Source organism: Canis lupus, chromosome 14 (assembly GCF_003254725.2).
Source record: "Canis lupus dingo isolate Sandy chromosome 14, ASM325472v2, whole genome shotgun sequence".
NCBI lineage: Eukaryota > Metazoa > Chordata > Mammalia > Carnivora > Canidae > Canis > Canis lupus.
Genome location: NC_064256.1, coordinates 30,646,059 through 30,671,124, shown reverse-complemented (window position 1 = coordinate 30,671,124; position 25,066 = coordinate 30,646,059). Strand labels below are relative to the sequence as shown.

Sequence of the window (25,066 nt, the reverse complement as noted above, 5' to 3'; positions counted from 1 at the left end):
GGAGATTTTGTATGGCAGCAGTTAAACTTCTTGGTACTCAAATGACTTCATCCAGATGAGGTGTTTCTCTTGAGCTGACTTTGGAATCTGTAGTACCATTCTCTCTGAGTAAAGGTCTTGTGATTTTCATGATGAGGTAATAGTCACCTGGAGTAAACTGACACCCATTATATTGTGGAGGTTAAGAATATGGACCTGAGGATCCAGTAGACCTTAATCTGAATCTCAGGCAGGTTATTTAATTCTGTGCCTCAGTTTTCTTAACACAACATGAGGATAATGATTTTATATATATATATATACACACACACACACACATATATATATATATGTATGTATATATATATGTAGTGATCACTATATATATGTAGTGATTTCAAAAAGTTAATTGAAGTATTTAGCATCGATTCTTAAAAATGGTAAAACCTCAAATGTAAGGTATAAAATGTGAAGCAGTAATAGAGGTGTGGTGATGTGTTAAAGTGCCATTTAAAAGTGGAAGTTAAATGAGGAGTGGAACAGGCGTAGCAAACATTAAATATAGCACTATGTGCAGGGATGGTTATTAGTACTTTAAATGTATTCAAGCAAACAGATGAATGACATGACTGCACGCATACTAGACTTTAGACTTCCAGAACAGTAATTATTGGGGAAAGTCCTGGGACTCAGGAATAGAGGCAATGCCCATTGCATTATGTAGCATTGCAAATGGATCCTAAGGGCTAATATTAGAATCTAATCTTTGTGCAGTGTGGCTTTTAAGTTGCATAAGCAAGGGAGTACCAGCTCTTCCCCTGGTATGATACGGTTTTGGGCTCAAACGTCATTGTGACATGGCTGAACCATGGTTCTAGTACTGTACTGCCTGTCCAGCATTTAGGACCAAGAGAAAGTCAAGACTTTGGTATATCCAACGGGCTAGGGTCTGAGTCTTTGGTGATAGCTTGTGAGGTAGAGGGCTTGTTGGTTTGATGTACCAGCTCACTGTTTATGTTTGGAGGTCCATAGCTTACCTAACAGGGCAGAATGGTAATCAGGTTCATTTAGCACCTCAAAAGTACACTAAGATTTATTGCCTTAAAGCTATGGCCTATAGCTTTTTCCCTCTGAAGCTTCTCCGGAAGCTCACCTATAGGGAAGAAGTTCTGGAAAAGTTAATCCTTAACTCTCATATATTAATTTAATTAACCTATCAATTCTGAAGTATTTATTTTACTGATAAGTAAACTGAGCCACACTGGACTTAAGTAATTTCACAAAGTCACTCAGAAAGCTGGTTGCAGAGCTAGATTCAGAGCCAGGGAGCTTGGCTCCAGAGGCCGTGCTCTTAACTACAAAAAGAGCTTTAAAGCTGAATGTTAAAAAATGGTAAATGCTCAGTGCTAGGAGGAGAAAACCTTCACAAAAGCCTAAAAATAACCATGAAGTAAAGATTTGTTGGCATTTCAAAAGTAGAAAAGAATGAATACTTGTTAAAGGAGCTTCTCAGGTGAAGATACTAAAAATGGAGGAGAGGATCTGGGCTGTTAACCTCTGAGGGTCCAGGCACAACTCTCATAGACCAGAGACGACTCCACTGATAAATCCACAGAGTGATGAATCGATGGGCCAGTCTCAGCCTTCACTTGGCACCAGTCATAGTTGGCCGAAGATACTTTCAAAGTGTGGATTTACAGTATAGAAAGATACTTGTTCCTCAGCTTCATTGAGATGTAATTGACAAATAAAAATTACATATAAAACTATATATGTTAGGATATACATGTACACTTTGAAATGACCACCATGGTCAAAGTAATTAACATATCCATCACTTCACATAATTATTGTTTTTTGAGTTGGTTTTTATTTTTTTTTGGCTGTTGGCAGAACTTTCCATCTATCCTCTTAGTAAATTTCAGGTATATGATGCAATATTGTTAATTATGGTCACCATGCTGTGCATTAGATCTCCAGAACTTACTCATCTTGCATGACTGAAACTTTGTATTCTTAGACCAACATGTCCCATATTTCCTACCTCACAGTCCCTGGGAACCACGAGATTTAGAATTGTAACTATTGTCTGCAGAGTGCAAAGTGCATCTTGCTCTGATTTGCTTGTTTATGCCCACATTATTGCCATTGTTTGGATGGGAGGGAGGTGAGAAGTTAATGGAATCAGATTCAGAGATGATCCAGCCAACATGTTCTGTAAAAAGAAGATTGACTTTTCAGAAACACATTTTTGAACCTCTGACTCATTGGACTTGAACCAAAGTCTTTCAGCCTTAGTTAAGCCTTAACTCTTCTTGTAATGGAAAACATTTTTTGACAACCCATCGCCCTTTCTAATAGCCATGCTTTACATAGTACTTTTAGTATGCAGATGGTTGCACATTTAGTTAATAGTAAATCTTTTCTAAATTCTTAATTGTCATGATGTAAGGGAAGTACCAAATTTTTTTTTAATTTTTATTTTTTGGTATACTTCTTTAATTTTACTGAACACACTGGAAGGTTGTTTTAAATTTTAAATGTTCTTTGAACCAAAATATTTAGAGAACAAGTTGTTGTTCTAGCCAGCAGATTGTTCCATTTGTTGTGTAGGAGTGTGGAAACATTAAGAATGACAGCATAAGATGATACCATAGAGTATTTGCATAAACAACCTAATAGCATTGTCTAATGTGGTCTTTGTTTATTAGAGGTGTCCAAAACTCCTTTGCTATATTTAGGTAAATCTAAGTTTTTTATTTTTGTTTTGGTTTTTTAACTCAAGCATGGAAAATATTTTCTGGTTGGGAAAAAAGGAGTATGACAAAAATTACACTTAACTGAAAACAGTTCTTAAGAGTGACAATTTCAGGAGGAAATTAATTGCAGTGTTTTTGTTTTTTGAAGGTGATAACTTCTTATCACACTAGTATTTAGTACTTTTTGTAAGAATACTATGAGTGTGTTTCTGTCTTAGTTTGTAGGCCTTCATTGAGGAATGAGTATCTTTTAATTGAAGTTTTAATTCATGAAATAACAGTAGAACAAATATATTTTATTAATAATAACAGAAGTTAACATTCGCTGGGTAACTTGCTGCCATATATCTATGTATTGCATTCTAGCAGCTAATGTTGTATTTAATAACTGTTAATAATTAAGTTTAAGAAACAAAGCTCTAATAAGGGAACAAGTACATATTGAAGTCAGTGTGGGCTGAAGCCATCACAGGCAACAAAGTGTCCAGTGTCTGTGATAATAGAAGAAAGTGGCCTTAAAGAATATTTGTGTTGATAAGTAGAATTGATGGTTAGGATTTGAATAGAATATAAGTGGATTAAGGAGGAATTTAATGAAAATTTCACAATTTGAGCTTTAATCTAAACACGTATATATAATTGTATGTTTTTATATGTTCTTAATTGAAAAAATGAAGCTCAATTTTAGGAAAATTAATCTTGAAATACTCTTGATATTTAGTGAATACTTTTTAAAAATTAATTTATTTTTAAAAGATTTTTTACTTATTTATTTATTCATGGAGACAGAGAGAGACAGACAGAGACACAGGCAGAGGGAGAAGCAGGCTCCACGCAGGGAGCCTGATGTGGGACTCGATCCCGGGTCTCCAGAATCACACCCCTGGCCGCAGGTGGTGCTAAACCGCTGAACCACTGGGGCTGCCCCCCCACTTTTTTTTAAAGAACATGTAATACACAAGTGCTATAGACTGAATGTGTTCTCCCATACAATTTATATGCTGAAATCCTAACCCCCGTATGGTGGTGTTAGGAGGTGGGGCCTTTGGAAGATGATTAGGTCAAGAGAATGGAGCTTTCATGAAGGTGTTAGTTCTCTTACTAAAGAGATCCCCATGAGCTTCTCTGCTCTGCCATCATTTGATGACATAGCAGGAAGACTTGTTTTTGAGCCACAAAGGTGGCCCTTGACAGTAGCTGAATCTACCCGAACCTTGATCTGGCCCATCATGTCTTCTAATCCCCACCCATGGATCTACAAGACTTTGTTATTGGGCAAGTGGTGATTAACCAGATAATTATCAAATTTTAACTGAGGGCAAAGAAGTTGACCAGCTGAAATGAAGGCCAGGGAAAAGTCAGAGAAAATCCTTTAAATCTTTCTGGTATAGGAGCAGAGGCAAGGAAAATTTTCAGTGCCCACCATTTTTTTTTTTTTAACTCTGCAACGTGTGAAAAAAGTAGGAAACTCTACAATTAATACTAAAAAATAATCACAGCACATGCAAATCAAGTTTTTAAAATAAGAAAGAAACACTAAGGCTCTCCCTGCCCCAAAAATAGTCTCTCTCTCTCTTTTTTTTGTCCTGTAGAATTCAGTAAAACTTTGAATTCAAGAAGGTCAAAAGCAAACAGTTGTCAGAGGAAGCAAAGTTATGAGCAACATTATTTTAGAAGTGCTTTGCAGATGAGGAATAGAATACAACTGATACTAGGTTATTATAGTGGGAAATTTGAGATAATTACAGTGTGTTCTAAGTAAAAATTAAAAGGGGATACATGTGAATGATAATAAAGGCATCCAACATATGGATAATGCTTACTCTGAAAGCTAGAAGGAAATTTTCTTGAAATGACTGATGCTGTAAGATCTAATGGGTATATCTGTAGGAAAAATTGAGGAATAACAATTGCCACATCAGCGTGTGCTGATTTTGATTAGGGTTTCAAATTTCCTCATAAAGAACCCTTTAGAGGGACCTAAAGTGCCAAAAAAAATCAAAACTTACAGAAAAGAAGAATACTCTGTCTGACCTCTTGCATTTCAACAACATTCACTATCCAAATACAATGAAGCTTTGCCTATTAACTTGGAGGGGAATGCGAGTGGAATCCAAGAATATGACCACCAGCCACACAGGCAGTTGTAAAGATGATAGGGGAAAAATAAAATACAATGTCTACATGTATCATTAAAACTCCGATGTTGAGGTCTACCAGGTAACATAACGAATGAAGAATAGGTGAACGATAAATGGAGTAGAAGTATCCATTGCTTGGAAATGGTGGAACAGTGATTACAAAGATATGAGGAAGAGAATGAGCCAAACTTTTATTCCCAAACAAGCTCTACTTTGAGTCTAAAAGCAAAATTTCAAGGAATGTAAAAATGTTGAGGCTTTTGTTAAAAAAAAAAAAATCAACTAAACAAACTACTTGCAGATAAAGTTCATCACATGAAGAAGTAAATTAAAATGAAGAACTAGAAATGGAGAAATTATGTGTTAAAAGTCAGCATTTTGGCATGTACATACATCTACATTGTGGGTATTATGGTCCTAGAATAGAATGTGAATCTAATAAATCTTGTCAGAGTAAAAACAGTATGATTGACAAGAACAAGGCTTGAGGTGAAAGTTTAAGTGTAGTATTTGTTTTCCTCTATAGAGGGAGGTCACCAAATACTGACAAATGAAATGTGAGGCCATTAAAAATCCGGTGTCTTAATCCTCTTCATGCTACCTTCTCTTAAAGTTTAGAAGCTTAGTGCTCTGGGAGTGACAAATGATCTCAAGCTTAGCAGCATCTTCAGGTTTACCTTTTCAGTTTTCTTTCCTAACTAGTTAAAAAACAAAACTGCATGTCATCTCATTTGAATATATTACTGCCTTTGTTTCAGTATCCTTTTGTCTTACCATCTTATTGCGTATATTAATAAGGAGTTGTTGGAATGATGCTTATCTAATGTTTAAGGGTAATTGTTACTAGGTAGGGCTATTTTTGGGTTTTTTTTTTAACCTTCTTTTCCAAGTTGTTGGTTTTAAGAACATAAACCATTTTTCTTGAAATGACTTTTTTCTTTTAATAAAAAGAACTGTTGTATGTTTAAAATACCTAGTTGTTAAGCATTTGCTAGTGACAAAAACATGTTTCTGTGTGCAAGGATCCCATACCCTGTCCTTAAGAATTTTATCTATTTCAGTGCTTAAAAAGCTAAATATCTCCCATGTTCTCATCTTAGATTTTATTTCTGTATACGCAAAAGAAAATTTTAAATTGTTATTCTTTAAAGCTCAAATTTCACTCACATTTGTTAAGATCTGATGATGTGATTGTCTTATTTTGTATCTGTTGTGTCAAATTTGGCAGGATCTGAGGAATTACGTGATACGTGCATCTAGATGCAGTGGGGTGCATTAAAGAAGAATCTTGATATTGGGGAGCACTTGCCTTAGGAACTGTGGGCAAACCAGCCCATCTTCCTGTTACAAAAGAGACATTGTCTTTATTATTCTGGAATGTCAAGCAGATCTGCCTCAGGGAGAGAGATGACTGTACCTTTATTTTCTGGAACATAAGCAAATTTACTACAGGAAGAGACATACCTATCTTTGCAAATCTGCGTGCTATGCAAACATCTTTGAAGAGTCAATCTGGAGTAAATTATCTATTAATGCCTTTGAAAATGTTTGGGTATATGAGAAACCCCTGGAAAATTGTCTCCCTGTAATATCTAGAAGATGTGATTCCTTGAACAAACTTAATGTTGTATAATGAAATCCAGTTTCTTCTCTATTCTACTATCAATATAGAGCTGATGCATATGGAACTGTTTTATTAATTTTTTAATGTTCTCTCAGAACTTTGTACTCAATAAGAACTTTAAACTGAAAAAAGTCTTCAAGTTTATGAGCCAACTGATTCCTAGCAATGACTTCAAAACCTCTACTTCTCCTTCTCTAATATTTTGTAAAAATTACAAAGAGCTAAGATGAATCCTGCTTACTATGTAATGCTCATAGAAGTACAGGATTTAATGTTTGACTAAGAGGCAAGCTTTCTATTTTAGAATTGTAGATTTTAAAGAGTTCTACATGTAAAGCCAGTATTAACCGCTGGAATGTGACTTTCTGGGGAATTACAATAGCATAGATAAAACACTTGTTGAGTCATTAAATTTTTATTCATACAAATACAAGAAAAAGATGGAAGTTAATTAGAATATTGAGCTGTATGAAATAAAAATGTCATTAGGAAAATTTTTCTTTTTTAGATTGTATTTATTTGAGAGAGAGAGTGTGCATGTGCACAAGAAGGGGGCAGAGGGGGAGAGGGAGAGGGAGAAAGAACCTGAAATACATTCCCTGCTGAGTGGAGAGCCCCCATGCAGACTCCATCTCATGACCCTGAGATCCTGAGCTGAAATTGAGTTGGACGCTTAACAATTGGAACCACCCAGGCACCCTCATTGGGAAAATTTTTGTAATGTATGTGCTATTCTAAATCTAGTCTGGGGGATCCCTGGGTGGCGCAGCAGTTTAGCACCTGCCTTTGGCCCAGGGAGCGATCCTGGAGACCCGGGATCGAATCCCACGTCGGGCTCCCGGTGCATGGAGCCTGCTTCTCCCTCTGCCTATGTCTCTGCCTCTGTGTGTGTGTGTGTGACTATCATAAATAAATAAAAATTAAAAAAAATAAATCTAGTCTGGGACCACCTCTAGTAATCTCTTCACCTCTTGGTTTCTTATCATTGTCCTAGTTCAAGTTTTATTTCTCTCCTACTTGCACTATTATAATAATCTCTTACTGCTTTTCCTGCTTCAAGTCTTTCCAGGTTTAGTTAAATCTATGTAACTGTAGAATTTTGAATGTTTCCAGAATCATCCAACAACCTCTGTCTAACCATCCTTTTAATAATCCAGCATTTTCTGCAATACATCCTTTGAATAAGAAAAAACAGGTACTTGGTTGTTCCTGCATATATCCTGTACCTTTTCTTATCTAAAACTATTTCCTTTAGCTGTATCTGTGTTTTTCAAAATAGTATCCATTAGTCATGTACTGGTTCAAATGTCTTTTTCTTGGTAGCTTCGTTAACTTTAGCCTGAATTATTTTGTTTTTATATATGGTCTGTGGCTTTATGTGTCTCTAGCAGTTTGTGCTCTTTTGTAACAGTCGTTTAGGTTCTGGTATGGTCTTTCCATCTAGTTTATAAGCTCCTTTTTCTTCTATTTTTTTTTTCCTCCTAGCATGTAAAAGTCACGTCTGGAGCTCTGTGTCCTGCTGGCAGAGATCTTGAGCAAATCATCTTAGAGCAATGCTACAGTTATGTATGTGTGAATGTAAGTAGTGAATTTAAATGACTGAACATACTTGAGAATTAGTATAAATGTAGTGTGGAAGAGAATTTTTTTTCTTGATTCTTAATTATTTGGATTTAAGTTTTTGATAGATGAGTTGTGTTATTCAATATGTATCTGGAAATTTTTTAACTTTTGAAGTGAGAAAATAATACTTTATAATAAGCTAGTTTCCATAATGAGAAGAGGGTGGGATTTCTTTAGACAGCATTTTTATTTACCTGGTATGAAGCAGATAAGGTGGAACGATTGAATTAATGAATAGTTCAAATTTTAATAGATATGACCTTATGTGGGTATCCTTTAAAGTGGTTCAAAAAGTAAAAACTAAATAAGCTGGATAAATATTTTGGGTGCTCATGTAAAAGCTTTCTGTTTTTTTCCCTTTAATTTTTAATTATCCTTGAACTAACTTTTAAATCATTTAAGATTTTTTTGATCTTTATTTTTTGGTCTTTCAGGTTATGTCCCCTGATTTTGAGAAAACCAGGAGATTACTGAATATGCTTGAAGAGAGTAATCTTTCCATTTTATATCCTGTTGTTGTTATTTCAGTAAGTGAATTGATGCAGATTTTTTTTTTTTAATTAAAGTTAGTTAACATAAGTGTAGTATTGGTTTCAGGAGTAGAATTTAATGCCCTCCTTAATGCCCCTTCCCTTACTTGCCTCCCCTTCATCAACTCTCAGTTCTTTATAATTAAGAGTCTTTTATGGTTTACCTCCCTCTCTGTTTTTATCTTATTTTTTCCTTCCCTTCCCCTGTGTTCATCTGTTTTGTTTCTTAAATTACTCATATGAATGAAATCGTATGATATTTGTCTTTCTCTGAGTGACTCACTTTGCTTAGCATTATACTCTATTGCTCTGTCCACGTTGTTGCAAATGGCAACATGTCCTTTTTTTAAATATTTTATTTATTTATTCATGAGAGACACACAGAATGAGAGAGAGAGGCAGAGACACAGGCAGAGGAAGAAGCAGGCTCCATGCAGGGAGCCCGATGTGGGACTCAATCCCCGGTCTCCAGGATCAGGCCCTGGGCTGAAGGCAGCACTAAACCACTTGAGCCACCCGGGCTGCCCCAATATGTCCTTATTTTTTATTCGAGGGAGAGGATGGTGGAGCAGAGGGAGAGAGAGAAATCTTAAGGAGACTCTATGCCGAGTGGAGCCCAGTGTGGGGCTTGATCGCAAAACCCTGAGATCGTGACCTGAGCTGAAATAAAGAGTCAGATGCCTAACCAAATGAGCTACCCAGGTGCCCCTCATTCTTTTTGATGGCTTAGTATCCTTCCATTTGTGTGTGTGTGTGTGTGTGTGTGTGTGTGCGTGTGTATAGCACATCTTCTTTACCAATGCAGATTTAACTCTCTTCAAGCTTAGGCTTCCTTCCGTGAAATTCAACTTTTTATTCATTGTTGAGAATATTCATCGAGCCTAGAAAAAGAAACTCTTCTCTATGCATTCTTGAACCTGCTTTCTTGCTATGACTTCTATGACTGTTTTCCCTTGTTAATGCAAGTATTTGTTTGAATTGACAAGTTTAGGAAAAAAAATAATCTAGCAACCAGTTTCATTTCTTTTTCTTCATTACAATTGCAAAGTTTACTGCTGAGCTACTTGTTTGGATAATATAAAAGAGCTTTATTAGCATGTTAGCAGAATGCCATTGGAAAAGAAATCCCAAAGTTAAAAAAAGAGGGAAAATATGTGGAAGAAAATGGACTGTTTGATGTTTCATCTTCTCTGTCACATGGACAGCAAAAGTAGAATGAGAAACACATGAAAGAGAATTCCCCAAAGAATGGCCCATGAAAATTTTGAAGAGACGTTTCCTGTGAAAGACTAAAAGTACATGTTTAATATAGCATTTGCTTAATTGGCCTATTAAACTGCAAAGAAGAGGGGGATCTCAGCACAACCTGGAAGGAATAAAATCAGGCTAGCTTGAGGAGAGTCTGTAGTCAGTCTGTGACATTTTGCTGTGGGAAAGGGTTCCAAAAGTGAAGTTTCAAAACAGTAATTGCCTTGTTTCTAAAGCTCAAGCCCATCCTGATAGTGTCATAATTTAATTCTTGTTAAGATATTAATACTGAAAGAAAAGATGATTTGTACTACAAATAAGTTGGAAATCTAGCATTGCAAGTATAAACAAATTAGCAATTGGGGGAGATTAATTTCACTGGACTATTGTGTTTGGTTATATACCCTAAAGATAAGTTGCATGGATGCTGCTAATTATGGAAACTCAAATTCTACAAATGACTGATTTTAACAAAGAGGCAGGTGTCTTTTATTGGGGTGTTTTGGGGAACACTATGGAATATACTTGATGCTGGAAGACTCTAAGTCTCTGTAGGGTACAAGTAGGCTAAAAATTCTGTGTATGGCTCTCTATTCCTTCCTCTACATTAACTAGCTTAGAAATATCATTCTATGTTCCTAGGTAATATTCTAAAATTTCATATATCAATATCATGAAGGGAGCAAGCACTTTATTAAACTTCCTTGGTCAAGTCACTTGCCTTCCTAAAGCTTGCTTTCTGCATTTTAGAAATGAGGCTAATAACTCTAACTCTACTTCTTATATCATTGTAAGAATTAAAATGAATGAATGGAAGCATAAACGCATAATGCAGTTGCTGTCTCTTTGGCAGGCATGCAAGGCTGAATTTAACATCCTAGCTCCTTCTCTTTCCAGTTTGGATAAGATGATTCAAAGGTCACTACCAATGCTCTAATCTGATTCTTGAGTTTGAATCATACATGTTTCAACATTCTTTTAGGTAATTTAGCTTGAGTACTTCATTATCTTCTCACAGGTACTATATTGGATCTACCACAAAAGCACATATCCCATGAGCTGACTTTTTTAGTGGCAGTAGTTGTCGTAGGCAACCAGGTGAGAATCTGTGTCATCTATGTTTTCTATTTATCTTTTGCCTCTGCCTTTCACTGTCAAACATGCATGCCTGGGTACATACACATACAGATTTAAAACAGTTCTACTTCATCTCTGTTGTATCTCAGCCTCTGTTCTTGGTATTTTTTCCATAAATATTTGAATTTAACTTTCTGTTTATTCCTGTTGAGTTCTACTCTTCTATGTATCCCAGTAAGAACCAGAGGGTTTTTTTTTTTTTCCAAAGATTTTATTTATTTATTCATAGAGACAGAGAGGCAGAGACACAGGCAGAGGGAGAAGCAGGCATCATACAGAGAGCCTGACGTGGGACTCGATCCAGGGTCTCCGGGATCACGCCCTGGGCTGCAGGCGGCACCAAACCGCTGCACCACCGGGGCTGCCCGAGCCAGAGTTTTTAAAAATTATGTATGTATGTATGTATGTATGTATGTATATATGTATTTCTAGTATTCTTTATTAAACTAAGAAAAAGACAGGTAATCCTCTCATTAGGTAGTAAATGTCTCTCAGAACTACTTTGAGGAGAGTAATACTAAAAGTCTGTATACTATAAACATTGTTAAATGTTTACTTTAGAGAGTTGTTACTACTCCATGAGTAATATTAGTTCACCCATTATTTTCTCATTGTGTACATAGACTCAGTATAGGAGTATTTAAAGTTATTATTAATTTAATAGGAAAATGTCATTAGAACACATCTGGAATCTGTATCCTTAGGATACAGAGGATGACTGAATCATGGAAAAGGTAGAATAAAGAATGCTGCCTTCTTGATTTGAGAGGCAAGTGAATTTGTCTGAAATTTTCATTGGTCCTGTAAATGATTATAAAAGGCTTCATTCTATTTCTTTTTGTTAGTACTTTCCCCCAAAAGGCTAAAAGACCATTTCAAGTGTTCCTATAACTTAATATTGGACAGATTTAATATTTAATATTAATATAATTAATATCTAATTAATTTTATATTTTAATACTTAATACGTTAAACATGAATATTTATAATATTTATTAATATAATAACTTTAATATTTCCAAAATTAGTTGTGTATAAAATATTATAATTGCAGAATACATAAAATAAAAGACTTAAACTTTGAGTGTAAATATCTGGGACATAATTTGCACATTATTAAGTGGAAAAATACATATGTACATAAAATGGGGTTGTAAGTGTGTATATATATATGTAATTGGAAAGATGTTGCAATATGCAGCTCATAGACTATGGGTGTACCTATCAGGCTTTTATCTGAATTACTTTGCTGGAAGATTAAGTCATACTATGGGAGGGTTTTGTTTTGTTTTGTTTTGTTTTTTTGATAAGGCTTTTGTTAAACAATTCTAAATTTTGAGAATGTTCAAAGAAGACTTTGTTTATTTGCTTTCTTGTGCAAGTAGGTTTTATTTACCAGAAAATAAATCTAAAATGACATCAAGGTCATGGAAGAATATATCGATTTTTGTTTTGGAGTTATGTGATTCAGTAGTTATTGAATGCATGTATTGTAAATGTTTATTTTATTTTATTTTTTTATTTTTTATTTTTTTGTAAATGTTTAAAGAGCTATTTTGTCTTGGCTGAAATGTAGTACAATGGTTCTATTTTTTATGTGAGGGTGTATCAATTTCTAGTTTCAGTTCATCTGAACAGAGGAAGGATTAGTAGGAATCAGGCAGATGAGAAGTAAAATATGGTTAATTAGGTATTTGTGAGGGTTTTTTCAACTGAGAGACTGGTTAGGGTGGTTATTTGCATTGCTACCATGTTTCACTCTACAAGGACAGATTTTTAGAAGAAACGGGGCTGAAGTTAAGCTGGGGCATCTGGCAAAAACAACACTTTAAAGGGCCAAAAATTGGTGTCCGCCTGCCATGATGGTGAAGCCCACATTTTGTCTCTTACATTCTCAAGGAGCTATAGAAAAGTATTTTGGAATTCAGTATTGTTATTTAGTAGTCATTTAAAAAGTACATGTGCCTTCAACCTCATCTGGAATGTTTATCCCTTGGAGGGAGCTAAGTACTGAAGGAGTGACCAGTTAGTGTCATTGGATTCTTGGTACACAGGTATTTAGCATCATTAGATTTATTTCAGGGTGTTGATTGTTGAAAGATCAACTTCTCCTTGGATTTTATGAAACTTAAATGTGTTAGGAAATACTGACTTTAGGACGTTTCATTTGTCTAAAATGAACCGACAGGTAGAATTCTACTACTTTAAGTTCTACTTAAGAGCAGGACGCCTGGGTGGCTCAGCAGTTGAGCATCTGCCTTTAGCTTAGGGCTTGATCCCAGTCCCAGGATTGAGGTCTACGTCTGACTCCCTGTGAGGAGCCTGCTTCTCCCTCTGCCTGTGTCTCTGCCTCTCTCTCTGTGTCTCTCATGAATAAATAAATAAAATCTGTAAAAAAAAAATCTACTTAAGAAGAAACAAAATTTCACCATGAAAAGTAGAAAAAATAATTAGGAATTTATCTTAAAATAACTAAGCTTTTATCAAAATAATTTTATCTTTATGAAAAAGAAACATTTTTGCTTAATCTTGTGAACATTATATGATAAATTGTGACATCCTTCATTTCAAGTGATCATTTTTACAAATAATATTTGTGAATATCTTTAGTTTTGTTAAAATAGATTTTATTGATACACAGTTCAGAATTCTCTTTGGCATACATCCAATAGGTCATTACTCTTATTTATTTTAAGTAGTCTAATTTAGTCAAGTTCTCATTTATTGATGGTGCTGATTAGGATTTAAAGAGTTTGCCAATGTTAAATTGATCAATTTAATAAAATCCAAAGTTTTGGTAAATGTAACTTAATTTTATTGTAACTATATTAAATCATCAGAATTCAAACTTCTGTAATCAGCTGGAGACTGATAATGTTAACTATCTGGGCTAAAATAGATGCTGTTCTTAAAGTGGACAGGTATAGTTGCATGGGATCAATTTACAAATTTTTATTTCTCATTGAATCTACATCTACTTTAGGATGACATTTTTTATGCTTCGTGGCTTTTAACTGTAAACCTTTGGAAACACGTAATCGGATAACAAGCATGTCCTGTACTAGGAAAATGCTCCTAACTTGAAAGAAAAAAAAAAAGTTGGTTTTTTTTTTTTTATTAGAGACTGATTAGCATAAAGGAATTTCAAAAATGTAGATTCTTTCCTATATCTTTTAACAAGAAAAACCTTATAAACATGAAAACTAATGCTTTCTTTTGTTAAGTTGAATTATGAAGGAGCTCTGTTTTGAGAGCCTTTTTCAAATGTCATTTCTGGTACTGTTTTATCTATCATTATAAGTTATCAGGAAAGGTGTTTATCTGGAGTAGACTAAAATTACTGTTAGCCTTGCAGTTACCAGTGGGGGGATATACAGCTAGTACCTTTTTCAGATTGCAGCTCTCAAAAGGATTATCTGAAAATTTTCGTGGAATCACATGATACAATAGTTGTCAACATGGGACATGTTCATTTCTTTATTTTCTACTCCTTTCATTTGTTTTTGTTCACTATTTAATTAATGATGAGTAAATACTTAGAAAAATAAAGTAATATATTAAAATATTAAAGTAATAAAAGGTAAATTCATAGTTTCTGATCTAAAAATCAAAAACTCTGCCCACCAAAGAAAATAGGCTTTTACCTAAATTAACAAGACTCAAAAGTTTTAAGAACCTGAATTTAGTCTACGTTTTTTTGCTTAGAAATTAATGATCAGGGAGCTATTTTTTTTTTCCAGCAAAGGAGAAGAGAATTTCAGGAAGCAAATAACTATTGCTGTTTTCTAGCCAGGATTATAATAAAACCAATTGTAAAACTTTCAAAAAATTCCTTCCCAGGTGCAGAAAGTAAAGGAAAGATTTTAATTTATTTGGATCTGGCAAGGTTTGCACAAAACATCCTTTCCTACTATTAATAATTGAGATAATGGACAGTTTATTCTTACTTAAAGCTCATTTTCTCAGTGTGCAAAGCTGTTTCATATAATAGACCCCAATGAAATATTTAATTTTTAAAAGCAGAAAGAAATTGGCAACAAACATAATTAAAAGTTCAAAACTGAGAAAGGAAACAAACTCTTTTACTTGATAAAGTTTTTTATCACTTCCTCATTACAAAATAATTTCATGGTAATTATCTGGATAATTGCATGAGAGCTCTAATTTTTTTTTTGACTATGTAGACAATAATTTTATTGGTGCTTTATGAGAGATAGGAATCTCTTCATGAATTTACTTTAGTAAAGGACATAAATTACCATGTGGAATTTTAATGCTTTGAAAAACATAAATAAACCTTCAAAAGTGCCTAATTTAGTTCTAGTTACCGGAAAGTAGTTTATTGACATAACAGATCAGAATATATGATCTTTAAAATACTTCAAAATGTTTAATATTTGAACATGTCAGCAAATAAAAAAATAGAAAACCACCATCCATTGACACTTGATACTTTCACATCTGGGGAAACTGTCAGCAATGTAAATTGTTTCCAGAAGGTTCCACAGCTCACCAATGGCAGAGCCAGTAATGGAATCAATCCAATGTGCAATGCATCATATACACTTGTTACTTTTATGCTCTCATGAATGTGTTAAATAATATGGAAAAAGGTTAAAAATATACATACATATATGTATTTAATATTCCTTCCTAATAAAGAACAAATGACAACTGGAAAAACATATTGATTCCTTCTTTTAAGTGCTAATGGTTTCTTTCTTTGCTTCACAAGGTATTGAGGCTTTATTGAATTTAAGTTATAAAAATCTGTGGTCCTGTTAAATTTCTTACCAGATCCTAGACATGTATATTTGTCACCTTTTACTTAACTACTTATTCTGTACATTTCCTCCTGTTAACCCTATTATTACTAGACTGAGAAATACGTTTTTAGGTCACAAATTTTTGAAAAACAAAAGAGCTGGCTGTTGTAATCCTCACTGCCATCATATTGACAATTTACTTTTTACAGTGTGTATGTTGCAGTTCCTTACTTTGTGTTTATTTTTGAATAGGTATGCTGTGTGTGTGTAACGTGTGTGCACGCATCACGCACATGTACAGACTTAATCCAAATCCATCTATTCCAGTCTTAACCATATTGTTACTGTAGCTTTTATTTTTCCTTAAGAAAAAGATGATCTTACTGTATACTGATTTTCTTTTATGTTTCACTTAAGATGCATTAAAGTTTTCTCTTTCATGGTTGTGAAAAGCTTTAATGGTAGAAATGCAGTCATTTCTGTAAATTCTATAAATGTTTTCATGTAATAAATGAAACCCAAAGTATTTCCTGCCTAAAATAATAATAGCTCAATCCTGGTTTAAAATAGCTCAAGAGAATCTTTTTGAAATTTTAGGAAGGGATTCATATCAAACCCCAAAATGAAGAACGATGAAGTCGTTCTTGTAGAAGGTGGTGAATAGAAAGAATTGTCTGTTATTACAAGTTTTAGGAGATCTTTGTTAATGGTGAAATGGTTACTGGAGAGTTTTTGTTCTGGGATATTAAAATTCTCTGAGATCAATTGTGTTGGGATAGGCCTGATGTTGTGTCAAGAAATCATTGTCCTAGGACAGACCTTGATAGTTTTCATTTATTCTTGTAATGAATTATGGTTATTTTCAGATAGAGTGTTCTAACAGAATATGCAAATGAAACGAATTCCAGAGTACCTTTTCTAAGTTTAGTGAATTAATTTTTCTTGATTAAGCCAAGGATTTGAAATAGCTGTTTATTTTCCCAATTTGCACAGTTCACTGAATTCAGTCAGATGAGCAAAATTAATTATTAATTTATTTACTAGTGCTTTCCATGTAAATCAGTTTATAAAATTTAACACGAAATGCACAGGAGGCAAATAATGAAGCTAGATCTCTTTGTTAGGCAGCTTACATTAATTTTAGGCCTAGAAAATGAGTTGAGTAATTGGTTTGATCATTCAGTTTTTTAAAAAATATACCCAGGGAATTCTCCTACTAGTTTTTTTGTATACTGGATTCTATTTTAAATAGAAATAAATTGGCCTTTAGCTTAATGGTGTTATGCTACTTCCTTAAAAAGATGGAACCAAATATCTTTTCACTATCATTTATTTTATGATTTCATGTGATACTCTCTATATATTATGTTGATTTCTTATATAGATTACAATCAGGCTTGGTAAATATATATTATGTAATATATATATTATATTCTTAGTGTTTCTACTTAAATATATCTTGTTTCCAGCAATATATATGTATATATATTAGGTTTTAATATAGAGGGGAGAGGCAAAGGGAGAGGGAGAGGGAGAAGCAGACTCCTTACTAAACAGGTAGCCAGACATGGGACTCCATCCCAGGACACCGAGATCATGACTTGAGCTAACAGTGTACACTTAACTGACGGAGCCACCCACGCACCCCTGGGCTTGATATATCTTTATTCTATTTTAAAATATTTTATTTATTGGAGAATATAAATTACATTGTTATAAAGGTGGTGTTAAAAACAAAGAATTGACTATTATTTTAAGTTTTAGGAGATGTTTGATGTGTTAAGGATGATATACCTGGAGTAGGGATCAAGGCGTAAGGAGTAGATCTGCAAGTAAGTGTCTATTTAACCTTCATGTCTCTAAATTTTAATTTAGAATCTTTATCTGGCAACAGAGAGGGGTGCCCTTGAAGCCATTTAAGTGACTTCTCTTTCTAAAAATATTTTCCATACTAGAATGTGTTATCAAGACCTTTTGCTGTTGTATAACCCATATGCACGTCCTCTATGTACAAATATAGGAAAGCAATTTAGATTATATCAGTCATGTTAAATATGAATCAGGTAGTCTAGTATACTTCTCTTGAGCCAATTTTGAGAATTTTTTATACTTTAATCCTTATCTCAACACTTCTGGCTGATTGATTGATTGATTCTTCCTCTTCTCATATTTCTTTTTGTAGTACACTTTTTTTTTAAAGATTTTATTTATTTATTCATAGAGACACACAGAAAGAGAGAGAGGCAGAGACACAGGCAGAGGGAGAAGCAGGCTCCATGCAGGGAACCCGATGTGGGACTCGATCCCAGGTCTCCAGGATCACACCCCGGGCTGCAGGTGGCGCTACACCGCTGCGCCACCGGGGCTGCCCTGTAGTACACTTTTTTGGGGTTAAGTCTAAACGTTCCATTTTGCTTTCATTATTTTTTCCTTTTTTCTTTGTCTCTTTAAAATGGGAAATTGCAAGATTAATCTTCCCTCCACTCCAAGAATCTATCCATTCATGTCTATCCTACCTTCTGAGAATGATTCCTTAATCATTAAAGTACTAGAGCATCTTCTTATCTATTCATTTTAACTTATTTTAGGTACAGTGTACTTAGTGCCTTAGAGTGAATATCCTATTCTCTTTATTACTTAACTGATGACTTAATATAGATAAATATAACATTTGCTGAACATCTGTGTGACAGGTATTTTGATGTACATATATGCTATTTAATGTAATTTTTAAAAAAATTGCATCTTTAGAAGAGTGTTTCAGATCATTTTATCTTTTTTTTTTTTTTTTAAAAGATTTATTTATTTATTCATTCAGAGAGAGCGAGATAGAGGAAGAGACACAGGCAGAGGGAGAAGCAGGCTCCATGCAGGAAGCCCGATGTGGGACTCGATCCTGGGTCTCCAGGATCACACCCCGGGCTACAGATGGCGCTAAACCGCTGTGCCACCGGGGCTGCCCAGATCATTTTATCTTAATATAAGGAAATAATTTTATTTATTTTGTTTCAAAGATGAAGAATTTTCAATAACACAAGTTTAATCAAATGGCCAGAGTTAGCTGGGGAAGTGATCACAACATCCTGATCACTGTTCTTTCTATTCATCATCTCCATGTTAAGAGTTTTAACTAAATCTCTTTGAAGAAAGGGCAGAAATGGGGCACCTGAATGACCTGAATGGCTTAGTCAATTAAGCATCCAATTCTTGATTTTGTTTCAGGTCATGATCTCAGACTTATGAGATGGAGCCCAGCACTGGGGCTCTGCACTGGGTGTGGAGCCTGCTTACAGTGTTCTCTTTCTCTCGCTCTCTACCTTTGCCCTTACCTCCACCTCCTCCCTCTCTCAAAAGAAAAAAAAGGGGGACGGGGACAGAAAAGCCTAGAATAGATGATCAGAAGAGATCTTTCTTATTTTATTTTATTTTTTTAAATTCATTTATTCATTAGAGAGACACACACACAGAGAGGCAGAGACACAGGCAGAGGGAGAAGCAGGCTCCACGCAGGGAGACCAATGTGGGACCCCATCCCGGGTCTCCAGGATCAGGCCCAGAGCTGAAGGCGGTGCCAAACTGGCTGAGCCACCTGGGCTGCCCATAGTAGAGATCTTAAGGATATGAGAGGAATATTAAATTTGGAAGACTGAGTAGGTCCATGTCTGTCAGGGGTAGGGGAATAGCATTTTTCTATGGCCAGAGTAGCACATGGAATAGTCAGCATAGAAAGAGCCAGTGAATCTAACACAGACTGAACCACACATTGGGAAGGTTTGAGGAATAGGTAGATGAAGGTCAAGATGGGCCTTGTAAGTTTGAATTTTATGAAGCAGCCCTGCTCAGTAGAAGCTGATATAATCAGATTTTTATTTACTTCATGGATACAGCACAGAGAACATGTTAAAGTGACCAGACAGTTTCCTTGATGCATTTGGTTTACTTAGGAGGCTATCACAGTAGTCAGAGAAATAATGGTGTTGGCTGAGACTAGGGTTGTTTTAGAGTGACTGGGCAGAAATTGCTGGAAGCAAGATATATTTAAGTAGAAACACTAAGAATTTGTGCTTGATTTAATGAGAGAGAGGAGATGTAATCTCAAATTTTATATCGTGAAACAGTGAATGAAAGATTTGAGTCAGTAGAGAAGGATCTTTTGGTTTGTTTCTGAAGGTTGAATTAGGCAGATGATTACTGCACATTTGTTCACAGAGGTATTTAGATTACACTCCTATTCAGAAGCTTTCTATTCACGTGTGTGTGTGTGTGTGTATGTACAGAATCTCTTAGCCTAAAGTCAACTTGGAGAGACAAAGCACATTCTTCTATGGTTTCCTTAACACTTGATTTTTAATAGAATTCCAGGTATAGGCACAATTTTTAAAAACTCTTCATATTATAATGTTTTTGCTAAGTCTTACATAGTATGTGTATGATGGATCATGTTGTTTTATGGAATCTTTCCTGTGCCAACATTTCATATTCAAAGAAAAACACAACTGAAAACAAAAAAATCAAAACCTTGTTAATAGGTTGAATCATTATCAGGCAGGAAGATGATAAGAATATTATAAAGTGTAAGCACTATTCTTTTAGGATAAAAATTGATAGCCACTTAAAAAAAGATGACTTCTGCAGTTTCTGGAAAGCCTGAACTGTTCTTTTATTGAAAGTATAGAAAGGTGACGGAATTAGTGCAAAAAGCTTCTTCATCCAAACATGCTTTGGCTTGAACCCTGTTTGCAGTAAGTTTGTATGTGATACTTTTATAAAGTATAGTATGATTAAATTTTCAGGCAGCAGAGGTTTTATTTTATGGGGTTTTGAAGCTTATACTTAAATGCTGGGATACTTGACTCACTGATACCTGCTAAGGTGGAATGCAGCAAGTATTGCCAAGATAATCCTAGAGTTGGCATTAGAAAATTCTTTTTTGGAAATGACTGGACTGGTTTAAGTCACCTGCATGTTTCTTCTAAGTACTCTGAATATTGTACCATTTCTAGATTTTTTGAGAGACAACTGGAGATATCAGTTTTTTTTAATTTAATGTGTTAATGGTAATGATTGAGTTCTGTTTTTTTGCTCCGTCAGTGAGAACTGTGATCTTGTGTGTTTTGCTCATCCAATTTCTAAGAAATGGAACTCCTACTACATTTATAATCCTCAGGCCCTCTTCTCCCTCTGCAAATGTGTCCTGCTAATGCTTATTATTAGTATAATTATGTTAATGTTGGTAATAATATACACTTAACTGACTACTTGAAATAATGAATCATGATTCTTTCCTTTTAGTATAAATGATCCTATTTAATCCTCAGAGCAATCCTGAGAGTTGAATTTCATAGATTCCATTATGCTCATTTTATTTCATTGTGCTCATTTTATTTTTAGCAATTGATGTTTTTAGGAATGTCAATACTTGCCCCCTTTGAGAAATAGAAACCTAGATTGTTGAAGAAAAGGATCTTAAAAACCACTTAGTAGGAGTAGGATGCTCTTATAAGAGAAAATCCAGGTCATTTTCTGTGCCTGGATTGAGACAATTTTTTTTATGTTAAGAGTTAGCAAATTTTTCCTGTACAGAGCCAGATAGTAAACAAAGTTTAGGCTTTTTGAGCCAATATTGTCTTTGTTAGAACTACTGGACTCTTCCATTGTAGTGCCAAAGTAGCTGTAGATAAGATGTAAAGGAAAGGATGTGGCTGTGTTCCAGTAAAACTTCATTTACAAAAATAGGCCAAGAGACTGGATTGGACATGTGGGCTATAGTTTCCCAGACTTTGGTTTAGATTTTCAATCTTAAATGACCTATTTGCCACTGTTACTTGATACCTTTACCTAAAATACCTGTTAGACATTTCTTTAATAGGCATATACTCTCTGGGTCATCAAGTCTCCTGATGTGAAGTATCACTCATGTGCCAATTTGTATGTTTTATCTCCAGTCATCATTCCTTTCAGAATGTTCAAGTACATGATGTTAAAAAAAAAAATGGAATTTACCATCTTGTCTTCAAGAGCTGTTCCTCCTAACAGTCTCTCTCTTGTCTCAGTGCTACTATCCTCATTGCTACTATCACAGATTTTGCTAACTGCTAATGAGGACATACTATTTATTAAAACCTTATAGAGGCTCCTCATCCCCTACTGGACAAAGCTCAATCAGATCATAAAGCCTTGGCCTGGTCTGGTTCTTGCTTAGTTTTATCATCTTGATTCTCATTTCCTTACTGAGTAATTTGCCCTCTGGTAGTGAACTCTTGTAGCACATGCACCATATTACTTGACAGATGTGTGTTGAGTCTGGTGAGGTTTTTGACCTAAGACCCAATTTCTCTAATGTTTTTTCTTTCCTGACTCTTACTATTTTTAGAATTTGATAATATTTCTTATTGTAATCCTTCCTTAGTACCCCTGTGCTCAGAGTCTTTTCCCCTTTTCCAATCAGCACATGTAGGCATTCAGAAATATTTATTGACTTGAACTTGCCTTGGCATTTCTAGTCCTTGGTGTTTCCTATTTCATCTTGTTTCAATGTTGCCTACAACAAATAAATGCTTTGTGGTGACTTACAGAAATGAAGGTGGCTAGGTATGAGGAAGTAAATAGAAATTGCATCTTAAGAAATAGCTATGTTTCATTAAGGAGAAAAATATCTACATTAGTTTTTAGGGTATTATTTGCTATGAATAAATTTAAACTTTATGAATTTTACTGTCTTGATTTATGTTATCCTTCTTTTTAGTGTGGTTCATTTTTTTCCCCATGTTGCCTTTTAGAGTAAGAAATTTTGTTTCCACTCAGCAACTATAATTGTCTAACTTACATAAATGAGTTTTTAGATTTTGTGAGTTATATCTTTATGCTTCATATTAGGAAGCACATCTTATTGTGTCTATAAATGACTGATTTTTGTCTTATTTCCTATATTTACCCTAAAAAGTAACATTAACCTTTGAAATGTTTCTCAATCCTAAGAGGATATCTATTTTTCTCTTATAAATTGAATTTGGAGGTAATTTTCCAACATTTTTGGAGGACTCTTCCTTATTATATTTATATTAAAATAAATTCTATGTGGATTACTATATAAAGAAAAAAAAAAGAAAAAAAAGAAAAAAAAAGAAAAAAAAGCTTACTATATAAGCTTTCTAAAAATGTATTTACGAACATTAATTTTATCTTTTAGTTCTCATGTATGACAGTTATATATTTAAAAAGAAATACTAGGTTATTTGATGAAGACAAAATTTGAAAGCCAAGATTATGGATTATAGTTGGAGGTTTCTTTTCCTAGTTTTTTCCTTCATTTTATTTGTATTTTGTAATAAACTTAATAATAAATTATACTAATGGATAATTATAATATTAACAGTTAAAGAAATGTTTTTTCTTAGAGTCTGTCTTCTTCAGTTAAATGAACCCAGAAGCCTGAAAGTGAATAGTTTGTGTACTTGTCATAAATATAAAATTGAAGAAAAGATACCTTCAAATCTACAATAAATGTTAAGATTGTATTAAATCAACAGAATGTGTTATTTCACTCACTCATCTTTGTTTCTCAGTTTATTCTTATTCCCTGAAGAGTGCATGTGCCAAGCAGATGTTTCTTAGCTCTGGGTAGCTATTCAGTTGAGTTCAGCATATATATGCTGTGAGGGTGTACCCCCTTGTACCATTATATGTATGCAGACTTGCACAGGCCTGAATTAAAAACAATAACAACAACAACATAAAACAGTGTGTCTTTCATCTTAGGCATTATAGTTTTCATTTCTAGAAGTTTGATTTGTGTCCTTTTTACCTTTTTATATCTATTTTCCTAGTTAACTTTTGAATGTATAAGGTACAGTTATGGTACCCATTTTAATATCCTTGTGTGATAATTGGCACATTGATATCAGTTCTGAGTTTCAGGTGATGTATTAATGTCCTTCCTTCTTGTGGGTATTTTCCTGCTGCTTTATATGCCTGAAAGTGTGCATGTGTGTATGTGTTTAAAGTGTGCCATTTGGATTTTTAATTTTCATGTAATTTGGAAAAATTTCCAGCCATATTTTTTTCTGTTCTTCACAGTTAACTGGGAACTCCAATTATCTATACATTATATATATTATATTATTTGAAGTTGATTCACATCTCCTAATGCTCTGTTTATTTTTCCTTTTTTTCATTGAATCCTATTTCATTTTTAAAAGTTGTTATTGCTGTATTTTTAAATTTACTCATCTTCTGCAATCTTCTGCTGTCCATCTCCTCTAGTGTATTTTTTAAAATCTCAAATGATAATTTCATCTTTATAAGTTAGATGTAGGCCTCTTTTACATCTTCTCTTTTTCTACTTAATACATGCATTCTTTGTGAACAAATGGAATATAGTTGTAAAATTATTTTAATGTCCTTTTCTATTCTAATGAATGTGTCACTCCTGAGTTGGTTTTGATTAATTTTTCTCCTTAGGGGTCATATTTTTCTCCTTTTTTGGCATTTTTTTAATACCTATTAGAGTTTGTGAATTTTACCTTGCTGGGTACTGGATTTTTTTTTTTTTTTTTTTTTTTTTGCTTTTTTCCTAGTTAATTGGAAATGGTTTGGTCTTTTTAGATATTGTTTCTATGATTTTTAGGTCAAACTAATTAGTATATTTAATGTATGTTTAATCATTCTTAACAACTGAGGCAAGACCCTTCTACCTAATGCCCTGTACATTATGAAGTCCTCCAGTCTGGCTGATGGCTGTCACCATTATTCCTGACCTTGGGTGTACATTAGGCACTGTTCCATCTAATCTCCTTCAGTGGATTTTTCTCACTTTGGGAGAGAAAGAATCTGATCATCGGCAGCCTTCTCATTCTGTGCACTTTCCTCCTCTCTGGAACTCTATCTGCCCTTATCTCTGTAGGCCCTGAAACTCACATGTCCACCTTTCCCTTCAGTGTACCATAGCCTGGAAACTGTTTTAAGGAAGGAAATTGGTACAAATATAGGGCTCAACTCATTTTTTCCTCATCTCTCAGAGCCGTTGCTTGTTGCCAGGTGTATCATGTCTTCAAGGTCTTTGCTTTGTGTAGTTTGTGTACTTTTCTGACTGGTTTGAAGTGGAAAGGTGAACTTGGTCCCTATCACTCCTACTTAGGCAGAAATAGAAGCTGGACCCAACTCAGTTTAAGAGTTTCATTTTCATACATTCATACTCATTCACATTTTCAGAAATTTATTCAATATGTAAATAAGAAAAAGCTCAGTCTGTTTTAGGTCA

At 34.3% G+C, this 25,066-nt stretch overlaps 1 protein-coding gene across 1 annotated transcript in view; it reads left to right on the top strand.

The window, feature by feature from the left end:
- Positions 1-25,066, top strand: part of CRPPA (CDP-L-ribitol pyrophosphorylase A) — a gene marked incomplete at its 5' end in the record, with an annotated part of 293,261 nt that overhangs the window by 148,850 nt on the left and 119,345 nt on the right. The window contains 2 exons of the mRNA XM_035698317.2: positions 7,989-8,081; positions 8,561-8,653. Coding sequence (XP_035554210.2) covers positions 7,989-8,081; positions 8,561-8,653 — 186 coding nt within the window. The remainder of the gene's footprint in view (positions 1-7,988; positions 8,082-8,560; positions 8,654-25,066) is intronic.